This window comes from Narcine bancroftii, chromosome 2 (genome assembly GCF_036971445.1).
Source record: "Narcine bancroftii isolate sNarBan1 chromosome 2, sNarBan1.hap1, whole genome shotgun sequence".
Lineage (NCBI taxonomy): Eukaryota > Metazoa > Chordata > Chondrichthyes > Torpediniformes > Narcinidae > Narcine > Narcine bancroftii.
In genome coordinates, this window is record NC_091470.1 from 70,338,037 (window position 1) to 70,351,153 (window position 13,117).

General features: G+C 40.0%; 1 protein-coding gene across 9 annotated transcripts in view; it reads right to left on the minus strand.

Annotated features, from left to right (window-relative positions):
* Window positions 1-13,117, minus strand: part of frmd6 (FERM domain containing 6) — a 146,549-nt gene that overhangs the window by 45,593 nt on the left and 87,839 nt on the right. For all 9 annotated transcript variants that reach the window (XR_011351378.1, XM_069917043.1, XM_069917047.1 and 6 more), the window contains 4 exons: window positions 12,272-12,340; window positions 8,157-8,331; window positions 6,176-6,511; window positions 485-616 (listed from right to left, as the gene is read on the minus strand). Coding sequence is in view for 8 of the 9 variants with exons in the window: in XM_069917043.1 (XP_069773144.1) it covers window positions 485-616; window positions 6,176-6,511; window positions 8,157-8,331; window positions 12,272-12,340 (712 nt within the window). In the remaining variant the exon portion in view is untranslated. The remainder of the gene's footprint in view (window positions 1-484; window positions 617-6,175; window positions 6,512-8,156; window positions 8,332-12,271; window positions 12,341-13,117) is intronic.

Here is a 13,117-nt window from a genome sequence, read left to right on the forward strand (position 1 = left end):
ATGAGTCTTGGTAATGAGAAACAGAAAAGGCAAACAAAGTAAGAGAGACCCTGGATCAAATGGCAATTTTGGATTACTTGAAGTCTGAAAATTCAATGTTCATGCCATTGTTCTACATCTACAGGCTATTCAGGCGGAATATGGGGTGCTGTATATCAGCTGGAATATTATCAGCATAACACTGGCTCCTACAGCATTGCTGGAAATAATACATCTCAAACCACGCTGAATTCAACTCAGGGTACCTGGTTGAATGCATTTATGCTCTTAGGCCCGACAGTTCTGATGTTTTCAGAGTAAATTAATTTGTTTTATAATTGGCTATAAAACATCTAAAGATTGTCATTTTAATTTGTTCTGGCTTCTAGTATGGCATTAAAATTTATCAATAAATGATTTGTTCCCAACTATTTATTCTACACAGTGAGATTTTCCACATGAATAAATGAAAGCAGAGGCAAGAATTCTTCCAAAAAATGCTCACCAGTGTGTCCATTCAGTTGGTGTGACATCAGCATCTCCTCCGTGATATGAATGCACATGTCGCCACTGATGTCTGGACCCAGTTCATTCATCTGCTCTAAGTCCTTCGGATCATCAACTAGCATTTCTATTTCTAGGACAGAAAGACCATATTCAGTACCAGCATTTTTCAAGTGATCGACTTTGCAGCATTACGATTTCAAATGGAATTGGAGAAAGGGTTGCATTTTTTTTCCAGCCAAAGCCAGCTTGGCAGCACTGAAATTTACAATCAGCCTTTCATAATCAAGGCCATTAAATTGGAAAATGACAAACCTCATGCTGAGTGGAAAGGAACGATAATAATATACTTATTATTTGGGGTTCGTTTGTATTTTTTTTAAAAATTACATTGATTCTCCTGAGAGAGGAGGTGTAAACATTTTTTTTTCTAAACCTATCCCTTCCCTTTCCTGCGGAAGAGATTCTGACTGTCAAGTTAAGAACAAGCCACGTATGGAATTGCTGATCCATAAATCAGGCTCCTGCCAGCTTTTGCCAGCTGCCCACAGGATAGGGTGTCAATGTTATTTCCAGTTTTTATGGGTTGGTCAGCATTCCTTTTTCTTTCATATATAGCATTATGCAATCATGCATCGTGTAGTAATCCTGAATTTCTAATAACATTCAACCAGTTCTTCCAATATCATATGAAAAAGCAGCTGCTAAAATATTACAGACATCGCTCCCTGAACAACGGGGTGCTTACAGAGGAGGAATTAATCTTTGGCCATGGGCAGCAAGTCATAAAAGGCAGCAAATAGATAGGGAAGTACACCCAGCAGCCAACACTCACCCACAGGCTTAGCACCAGCAGCCAAAGACAGATTTCTCCTCCTGTATGGTATGAAAAGAGGGGTCTCTTTTCATTTGCTTTGAACACAAGAACATGGAAGCACCAAGAGGCCACTAGGTCCTTCAAGACTACCCCACCATTGAATATGATCAGAACTGATTTATGCTGGCCTCAAGTCCTCTGCCATTTTTCCATTCCATTCCTTGATCTATCAAATATTTATTTACCTTCACTTTAAAGACTTTCACTTTAAACCATCCACTGAGGTAGAGAATTCCAGAGATTCATTGCCCTCTCTGAGAAGAAATTTTGATGTTCCTCAGTTATCATCTTATCCTGTAGCTATGTCCCCTTGACAAGGTTTAGAAATTATTATACATCTTAGGCGATAAAAGTTAACCTGGCATCAGACTTTCAAACATCTCCAGTCACCAGGACAAGAGCATATGGGGAGGGCAGGTTCAGGCCAAATGAAGGGAAATTTAACTGAACAGGAAATGATTTTGTGAAGGGTGCTTGGTGCCTGATAATCTCTGCTGGATGAAATACTGGATGCATCTTCCCCTGGGGAAGTCTAGAACCATCGACACCCATTTTAGGGGCGCACAAGGAAGAATTCTTTCTCTCAGAGAGGTGTGAATGCTTGGCCTCCCCTATTCTGGAGAGTTAGCGAGCTGGGTGTTATAAATGCAAGGCTGAAATGGATTGATTTTGAATTTTAAGGGATTCAAAGATATTGGGCAGTAAAATAGAGTTTAGGCTAATGTCAAATCAGCTGCTAACTTATTGAATGGAGGAGTAGGTTCAAGGAAATGGAGACTCACTTCTACCCCTGTTCTTGTGAGAGCAAATTGATGGCATGAATTTCTTTATCTGAACCAGTTCTGCAAAAATAACCCAAATCATCCAAGAAGCTTGATAATGGAAGAAAAAGTACAAACACCAGAAATTTTAAACAAAGGTAGAAAATGCCAGAAGCATGCAGCTTTTTATTTTTTATTGTCACTTTTTGAATTCCGATAAAGAATCCTCTACCTGAATCCTCTGTGACCCTGACAAACTGAGTGCTTCAGGCTTTTTCTAATTGTTATAGTTCCTGATACATGTTTTCTTATTCTACATTTTTAACATACCTTTGCATTTTATGAAATGCTTTGCAAAGGTTTCATTTTCTTTAAGGTATTTTACAACCTTCAGCATCAAATTCCCTGGCATTTGAATAATCAAACAGTTTTCAGAGCATTTTTTTTTAAAATGGAAAAAATGACGTGGTAAAAACATGATTGAACTGTAAAGGTCAGGCTATTATCTTTGGGAATATGGCTTATAAATAATGTTCATATTCCAGAAACTAAACAATCTGGTTCTGCATAGTTTATGTATTTGTCTGAGAGTAAGGCTTAATCAGAAATATTTTACTGATAGAGGAGGTGAGCTCCCAAGAGCAAAATTCTAGGAGATGACTAAGGTTGAGGCAGGTAAGAAGAGTCCCTCCACCACCAACGCGCAATGGCTGCAGTGAATGCCACCGACAGATGCACCATAGTTACTCACCAAGACTATTCTGACCGCTTCTCTCAAACCTGCGACCTCCAGCACCAAGACGGACAAAGGCTTCAGGCGCAAGGAGACACCACCACCTGCAGGTTCCATCCAAGGCACACATCATCCTAACTTGGAGATATGTGGCTGGTCATTCATTGTTTCTGGGCCTACATCCTATCCAACAGTACTGTGGGAGAACATGCACCAGAGGGTCTGCAGCAGTTCCGGATGCTGACTCAAGATTACAACCTCACAAGCAATTTGGGATGGGCATTAAATGCTGGCCTTGCCAGTGATGACCACATCCCTTGAATAAAAAGTGTTGAGATAAAGGTTATTGGCATGATATCAGCACAATTCAATTTAGAAGAGGGAGTGAAGTGATAGGTAACCAAATTTTGGTAAAGACCAAACCAATGATTACCTTTGCTACCCTTGTCTTTGTTTGCTAGCTTCACAGCGACTACTCAGAGCTCTGCCAAACCATGAACAACTTCTCTGGGATGGTAAAGCATGCTGGTGGAAAGTCAACCACCTGAAATGATAACTCTGGCCTGCTTTCCACCAATGTTGCCTGGCCTGCTCCCAAATTCTAACAGTGCAGCTCACATTACACCAAGACTACACTGTGACTGTAACCTGAACAATAATTAAATAGCTTACGGAAAATGTCCCAAGAGACTTCACACAACTTCAATCAGCACCAGTTAAACAAGAACATCTGGAGACCTTGTGATTGTAATTCAATACATAAAAGAGCTGGAGAATCTCAGCAAGTCATGCAGAGTTCCTGATGTAGCAAAGATATGTCACCAATGTTTCAGGCCTGAGGTCTTCATCAATCAGTGCCATTCAATTATAAAGAGGGCAAAGCGATTTTAACATGTGCAAATCGCTGAAAAGGATGAAGATGATTACCTTTGTAAAGGGATGCTGAGCTCCAGAAGCTAGCAATTTAAGCAGCCTGACTAAACATTGAACAGAGTGGCAATCTAAAACAAGAGTAAACTGTAGAAAGGTTAAGGAAACCAAGTTGGTTGAAGGACCAGTGATTGGGAAGAAGAGCATGTGGTTAGAAATGATTTCTCCAAGTAGACCTTAAGAGTGGTGCAAGAGCAAAGGCAAAAATCCTTATTTGGAGTTATCAAGAGATGATTGTTGGGGGGGGGGGTGGGGGGGGGAAAGAAAGACCAGATACATTAAGTGTTGGCAGGACATTGCGGCCTGAAGGGCCTGTACTGTGCTGTAATATTCCATGAAGCTGTGGATGAGGTGAGGCTTGAGGGGAGTGGAGCATCTAAAGCTAAACAGGAAAACAATGGATTTGTCTGACTCCTGCCAATTGCCTTCCCTTGTTCTGACTCCCGTTTTCCTTCACCTTGTCAACACTTTCTTCATGTTAAAGGCACTTTATAAATACAAGTATATCCAACACACAATATGAAATTTCAGTTCACAGCTTTCAGCTCAGATCTTTATCCCTACTTTAAATTTTTGCTGACATTCAGACACATTTTGACATTGTTCATTGCAGTTTGGCCCCTATTATTCCATTGAAAATAAAACATGAACTCGTAACATTTTCCTACCTTGACAGTGCTGCAAATAACAAATTTATGAACAGCAGTTACTATTGGAAAATAGAGAAATGTAGCAAACAATAGTGCCCAATCATGTTCCACAAATGGCAGAACCAGATGATGTTTTGTGACCATTAATGAGTGATCACTCCCTCAGTGCTAATTGGCGAGATCATGGCATGTGATCCTTTATATTCATTTCAGAGATTGGTCTAGTGTCTGAATGATTGAAGGCATCTCCACCAACTCAACGAAGAGTCAGTCTAGGTTGTACTAGAACACTAAATAGGTCAGGCTGCATAAAATGTATTCTATGGCTGACCACCAAGACCCTCAATGGCTCTTGTGCAGATACTCAATTACTGCAGAGGGTTTAATTGCAAAGAGAGGCCACGAGAGTGCACCTGATCACAAATACTATCTCCTGCACACCAATTTATGGTGTTAGAAAGCTCAGCAGTTAATATTGGCTTCATTTAGTAATTACATCTGCATCTGGAACACTTGGCTATAGGGAAATATCTTCACAATCTCATGGAAACTGGGAGCCAAATGCAGATCTGTGCCATTCACTGCAAAGACACCTGCAGGTAACAGCATCCTCAGCAACAGTCAGCTACGTCCTCACACCTGTCTTTGCCTTACACAGGACATGTTGCAATGCCGACTTGCAGGGATACACTACAATTTATTTGGAATTGAACCCCTTTGTGAATAGTTCTTTGTGTTATCATCTCAAACAGAATCACCTCTACCTAGCAGCCTTCAAGCACAAGGCTGAAACACAGACCCTTTTCTCTTGTCTGCCAAGCCTCTTTGCAATTTGCTTTTTAATTATAACAATTTTTGAGCAGATTTGCCTTTGAAGCTTTTGCAAAGGTTTTGAAATGTATTGGCCCCTTACTCTGCGACCTACTTGAAGTACCCACTGCCCTGTCCATTTCCAAACTGGTTCTGCCACCAAGTTGAATCCCTGTACTCATTCAAAGCTTTTAAATGGACAAATAAAACTAAGCTATCCCTTGGAAACATGTGGGGAAATAACACTAGGCAGTCCAACCAGCTGTTCAAGAAGCCACCTCTTTCTAACTACACCCAACAAGTACTGGAAAATATATCTTGTTTTAAGAACAAGTGCTTATACCACATAAGTATGTTACAAAAAAATTACAAATTTATTCTTTTAAAAAGCATATTGTTGCAAAATAAAAATCAGAAAGAATAGTCAATGGAATCCATCCATCAAGATCAAAGTGATTAATGTCCATTCTGATCCTCCATCACCCCATGATATTAAATGGGAGGGTTTTTGGCTGATTCCATCAATGGCTTCTCAGGCATCTCCGGCTTTGCATGAACTGCAGTGAAAATTTCTGCAGATCAGCCTTGCTCAACAAAGTGACTTGCCCGATAGTTTGTTCTAAGTGTAATGAAGCAAAAGGTGTTGTCCTTGCTCAGAAAACACTCCCTTAGAGATGTGCACTACAAGCCGAACAGAATATGTCATACCATTCGTGACAAATACCAATCTTACAAAAGGCAAACTGTTTGACATTCTACCTTTTCCATTCTCAAAGCAAAATGTCTGGCATGCAAAAGAAGCCATTATGCTTGCTGTCTTATTTTACTTGTTAATCATTTCTGTTTGTACAGTAATGACCGTGTTAGATAGCAATAACAAGTAAATGAAGCGGATGCAGGGGGAGCTTGCAGCACTATCCAATTGGATTACCATCATCCTGTGAGTCATCCTCTATTCTGTCTTTCCCACCACTCTCAATGCCTGAGGTGTGTGAGCTGCCGTGGCTGGTCATTGAGTTGCAGGATTTGAGTTTCCTATGAAGAATGTGTCCACTGAAACTGTCCTCTGGTCCAAGGTCCCTGTGTTTGGTGTCCACCTCAATGCCTGAAGTGTGAGAACTGCCATGACTTGCTGTGGAGTGCCTGGAAAGACGCTTATGTTTCACACTGCCTGCACTGCTTCCACTTGCTCTTGATCGCTTCTCCAAGTGCTCAATATCCATTTCCATGGTATCACTGATGTAAGATTCTCTGTACTGCTTCTTTTCTTCAAGGAAAAAAAATCAATAACAATATTAAATAGTATAATGGCAAAGTTTACTCCTAAAATATACATTAAATAAATGGACTGACATATATTCCCCACAAAATTCCATGAAAAATGTGTCCATGTATCTAGCTGTTGTCGTTTTAAACTCAACTTTAAATGGTAAATTAAACAATCAATTAAATCTAAGAGCAACCTTAGAGCTAAAATCCATTCAGGGTGCTCTGATAGTGGGCTTTTCTGAAAAACTTGAACAAACTCTGTGAAAAAGCCAAAGAACAATTCTGATTTAGCTGGTGGTCAGGGCTGCTGCAGTTCCAAAAGTGAATTATAAGCACACTCCTGGAATACTCAAATCTGCTCATTTTCTCAGCTCTGTGCAAATACATTGAAACTAAGACTGGTTATGTCTTCAAATAAAAATATTAACAAAGTCATTAAAATATTCAAAGGACAGTGCAAAGGACAATAGAAAACAATTTTTTTTTCTTTTAATATATATACACTTGGCCACCAACTGGCTGTTACAAAGATGAGGTTTGGAAAATGCTTTGGAGAATTGTGTGAATCCCATTGCGAGGTTAAAAAGCTTGATAGGAAATCTCAGTCTCTAAAATGACTGGCGGAGGCAGTGCCACGATGGAAGGAATTAGACTCACAATTGGGTTGGCTGAAGATATCAGCAGAGAAGCAGATGCGAGTTCATGTAAATGCAAAGAATGTTACATGATGAGTATATAGATGGTTAGTGGCCACCATGGACTTCATGGGCTGAAGGGACTGTTTTTGTATTCTATCCCTCTGCTTCACAGCAGTGGAGCAGGCAAGGTTGAGCCCCCTATAACCATTGCCAAAGGTGGCTCAGTTCTATCTTAGATCTGTTTCACTGTATCAGCTTGTCCATTCCCAAGAATATTACACAGGGACGAGCTGATACAATGAAACTATATGCCACCCGCCACATGATGACAGTGCGCTCAGTTAGGCTTCACTGAACACACAGGTCTTACACACAGAGCATCTGCATCAAATCTGACGAGCTCGTTCAGATCATGAGATCACTTAATGACCCAGTTTTAGAAAGAAAATCCCTGTGTAGAGCACAAATCACCTTGTCATGTGAAAGAATCTCAAGGTGTTTCCCTTTCTCAGCAACGAAACAGGATGTGTGAATTTAGATGGAGACACTGGAAAATTCAGTGATTTAAGCTACCGGGAGCAATGCCTGAAGAGGGCGCACAAAATCAGTGAACCGGTGCGGACTCGAAAGGCCAACATGGCCTGTTTCCGCTCCGTAAATGGTTATATGGTTATATCCAGATATGCCCTGAAATTTTTAAAAATCTTTTCCACCTTGAATCAATTTTCCAAATACCAAAATGCTACAGGTTTTGCTGTGAGTTAGCCAACATGCTGTTACTTCCAGGTAAACAATCCAAATATTGCTCACTTTAAAGCACAAAACATTGGCACTGTGTCTCTGAAGAAGAGTGACCTGGTCTTTAACCCACGCCTTCTGGCAGAACTGAAGAAGTGACAAGAACTGAGCATCATCCACAATGCAAATTCAGTTAATTTCCATTTCCATGGAATTTCAGGGTCAACTAACGACAGAATCTTTACAATAACCGGATTTTAAAAGTACCTTCATTCTCTTCCAGTTTCCTGACCTGTCGCAGGACAGGCTGCAGGTTCATGTAGAGACGGTGGCTGTTACTGAGGAGCTGGAGCAGGTGTCTGGAGCGCATGGGACAGCCAGTATAGTAAATGAGTTTTCTAGCTGAAGGCAAACCATCCGGCAGGATCTCAAATTTCTTCCCCTGTAAACAAAGGACAAAACCTGTGCAAGCAGCATGGAACAGACCTAAACCTTGTGCTAATTTAAGCTTCGGCCTCTAGATCCAATATAATTTGTAAAGAATTATATACTAATTTAAAATTGTAATTTTAATGTGGATTTCTTCTGGAACCACAAAGGCACATGACAGACAATTTTGACATATGCACTTGTAAAGAGGATATTTGGCATAATTAATTGCATGAAAGTATTGTCTTTGGTAAATTTTCTGCTTCGAAACAGTGCATCACGTAAACCTTACTTGCCTGTATTCATTCCACCATTCCCGAGAGATACATCATTGTATCAACTAACCACAGTGTTAATAATATTATCTTCATTAGCTGTGACCATTTAAAATAAGCACATTATATTGATACTATCAGAATAGTTGCATAAAATCCTAGTAAGTTAATAGAACATAGCACTGGAACAGGCTATGTGTCTGTGACAGACAGTGCCCAAATTAAACTTGTCCCTGTGGATATTCACAGTAAAGCCTTCTATTCCTTCCATATGTATCTAGCTAGAGGCCTCTTTAAACCACTGGAGTATATGCTTAAAACACCACCCATGGCAGCCCATTCCAAGCATTTACCACTCTGTGTAAACAAATTGCCCACACATCTCCTTTAAATGTTTTTCTCCCCACCTCTCACTTTAAAAATCTTCTATTATGTGACATTTCCTGGTGAAAAAGATTCTGACGACTTACCTTTTCTACACTTCTCATAATTATAAACTTCTTTCTGATCCCCTCTCTGATGCTCCATAGAAAACAGCCCAAGTTTGCCCAACTTCTCCCCCTTAGCTCATATCCTCGAATCCATGCAGCTTCTTGGTAAATCTGTTCTGCACCCTTTCTAAATCCTCCACATCCTTCCTGTACTAGGTGACCACAGTTATAATAAGTATTCCAAGTGTGGCCTAGCCAAACTTTGAGTGCAATACACAAAAGTGCTGGAAAAACTCAGCAGGTCATGCAGTATCTAAGGAAGCAAAGTGATATAACCAACATTTCGGGCCTGATCCTTTTGCCAAGGTACGAGCAAAAAGCAGGCAAGTACCTGAATAAAAATATGGGTGGGGGTGGGTGAAGGAGAGGTGAGGAGGGAAGAAGTGGCAGGGCGAGGTGAACAGGCCAACAGACAAGAGGCCATAGGTGGAGGGCAGAAGGGATAAAAAGCTGAGGAGTGATGTGGAGGGGGTAGCTTTCTCAATGGAGGGGGTTGTGGGGAGCCCCTTCTGCCTCTTTTTTTAAAACCATTGGCCAGTAATTGACAAAATTGGATTTATTCTGACTTTTGAGAGCAGATCACATCTTGGATATTTTCCACCTTGTGGAATGCTTGGTGTTGCAACTGAACTGAAGTGAAACATTTTGACAGGAGGATTTGCTGTCTCTCAGGAACATCTGTAGCATTTAACATCTTTAATGAAAGGTGAATTATTTTTCCGACTGTGGGAATGAAAATTTGGCAGCTCAGCTAGGCAGATGTGCGGAGATGAGCAGCATGTTTCTGAAATCAGTGTGTCATGCAGGTATTTAAATTTTCATGGTTGTGCTGCTACTGGCGAGGATTATTTTCTCCACCAGAAAATTGCCAATTGGTCAAGTTAGATAAATAATTTTCAGTTTGATGTTTGCATCTGTGGAATGTCACCACTTATATTATGTTAAGGTTATGATTGGGATCTGCAGTCTTTGTGTTTCAATAGTGGATATTCACAGTAAAGCACATCAGACTATTTAGTATCAGTGCTGAACACAGCAATTAGAAATGAGAACCAATCTTTCACGCTTGCTTCTAGATCGTGTATATTCACCTTTTGAGGTTCCTCATTGCTAGAGGATATAGAAATTTATTTCAAACCTAACATTTACCTAGCTTTTGCAAATTTATACACATGAAAAAAAAACTTATTTTCAAAACAGTTACGTGTAGCAAAACTAACGGTGCAGGCATAATTTAACTCTGCACAGATCAAAAGGCAAATTCAAGAATAATGTCAGAAAGTGCAAGTGCTGTCATCTGCATAAAGTACTTTTCTAGGTGTTGGAGTTGGGGGAACAGAGCGTTAAAAGCCAGTTCAGCAGTGTGATTAATGGAGATGGGGTGTAGGTAAATTGATGGCTCTTTGTGTGTATTTCTCAAAGTAATAATCCAATCCAAATCCACAAAGTTAAAGGATCAGAAAGAGAAGCAAGATTTGTTATATTTACAAATTATTATCACTAATGGCATCTTATCCTGAGATCTTGATAAGTGTCAAAAAAACACTTACCTTTCTAGAAAGGATCTCAACTTGGTTTTAAGATTATTGTATATTGTATCCATACCTTCATCTCATAACTCTACATTTTTACAAAACTTGTATTTTACCTCTTTATATGTAGGAAACAATGGTAGAGATCACAAATGGTAAATGTTCAGAAATTTACAAAATCATTTAAACATTAATATTTTTATTCACTCCAACAATTATATCCTGCCAATTCATAATTTGGCTGTGTTTGGTATTTTTACTAAAGCATGTTGTTTGTGATGAGACTGAAAATTCTGTTTTCCCCATATCTATGTCAGATTTCACATGCAAGACCAGACATGGGAAACATTGCCTCAGAATGAGGAACAGGAGGAATTCTTTGGATCAGGTAGCATCCACGAATGGAAATGGTCCATCAACATTTCAGGTTGGACTCGATAAACTTGATGAAAGTAGGAAGGGGTGATATCAAGGGAGAAAGAAAAAAAGAGAGAAGCTGGGGAGGGACGAAAAGGGTAGACAGAAGGAAGAGACAGGTTTGAGGGAGAAATCATTGGGGGATGTGGAGAAGCTATGCAAATTTACCTAAAATAAGAAAACAAAATCAATGTTCATATGACTGGGCTCGAGGCTGTCTAAAAGGAATATTATGTGCTGTTCCTCAAGCTTATGTTTGGCCTCACCTTGGCAATAGAGGAGGCCAAGAAAAACATGTCTGGGTGGGAATGCTGAGGGGAACTGAAGTGATTGGCTACTGGGAGTTCTTCTTCAACCTGAAGTCGAATGCAGATGTTTGGTGAAGCAGTCATCTATCTTATATTTGATATAGAGGCCACACTGAATGTAGTGGATTAGATTGTGCATGAGAAGCTCTGGATTGTCTCTTTGTGGCCCTGGATGGAGGTGAGGGGGAGATGTAGGAACACATTTTGCACTTCCTATGATTACAATGGGAAGGGCCTAAGTGAGTGGGAAGGAGGGAAGAACTGTCCAGGGAGTCTCAGAAAGAGGGCAAGGTGGAGGTTAGTAGAGGTTAATGAAATTGTCAAGCTCTGCATGGGTACAGGAGGTAGCACCAATGCAGTTATTGACGTAGGAAAAGAAGAGTTGGGGGAATGGACCCCAAACAGAATTTCAACAGGGACTGTTCCATATACCCAACTAAAAGGCAGGGATAGCTGGGCCCATACGCATGCCCATGGCTACATCTTGGTTTTAGAGGAAATGGGAAGGTTCAAAGAAGTTGTTAAGAGCAAAGACAAACTCAGCCAAGCAGAGGAGATTGTTTGTGGAGGGTGACAGAATGGCTTCAAGTTCAGGTCAAAAGCAGATGACCCTTAGCCTTCCTGAGAGAGAATTGATGTGTTGCCCATCAGTGCTGAAGATGAGGCTGTGGGGATCGGAGAATTAAAATTCTTCTGAGAGGTGGAGAGCACGCATCATGTCATAGATGTAGGAGATTGAAGTGGGTGTGCTGGATTGGGGATGTATCATGTTGGAGACAGTGGTGGAATTATTCATCTGGTATAGGTATCAATTTAGACTCCCTCTGAATTGCAGATTTCCAAAAGCAGTCAAAATTATTGCAAGGAGACAGATTCTCTCATCTAAGTCTTAGTGTCAAGAAAAGCTTTGCATTAATTTTTATGACTTACCACAAACACAAGCTTGCCAACATTAGTCCAAGGAAAATCGTACAACAACTGTTTAGATTCACCCACAACCTGGGGAAAACATAAACTGTATGTGAAATACCTTCGATTACCTGTAGGCTAATTCCACTTTTGTTTGCAGAAGGTGAAAGACTGAGGACAGTGTGAGTGGCGGGCATTACTGAGAGAATCAATACTGTTTTCATGTAAATCCATCCCAGCCTACATTGAGATCAAAGTGAAACCCAAAGCCTGAAGTCTGCAAATTCATAAGAGTCCAGCAGACAGCTGAAAGACATTTCTAGTCATACCGAATGGCACAGAAAAATGCAACATTTAAACCACATTCTATTTCTGGATAAAGTACAGAAATACTCCGGAACAAAAAAATTACAGTGATTACAGTGCAATTATACTCTATGTCAATGTTCTCTTCCCTTCTGCTGAATCACATAGGGGGGGATACATAACTTATAATGGCCCAAAGCTAATTTAGTCTTTTACAAGCAAAACAGCTAATTTTGTGAGCAATTCAATATACACTGTACATTAAATCTATTAATTCTGAAGAAAATTATTTAATTAAAGCAACATAGATTGCACCGTTAACCACCTTTAGTACTGAGGCCATCTTTAGTGCCAAAAGCTGGTATAAAATGGGTGTGTGTTAAGTTTTTTTAATAAACTGTGTTGACCAATTTATTCCATCAGACTGATTCTCTGGAGATTAGCTTTTCCTTTTACTGAAAAGGAAGCTATTCCAATTAAATTCAACTGAGATTGTTATTTTCAAGTATAATGACAGAACTGTGATGTGAACAAAAAAAAAGAACATTTTAGATAGACCGT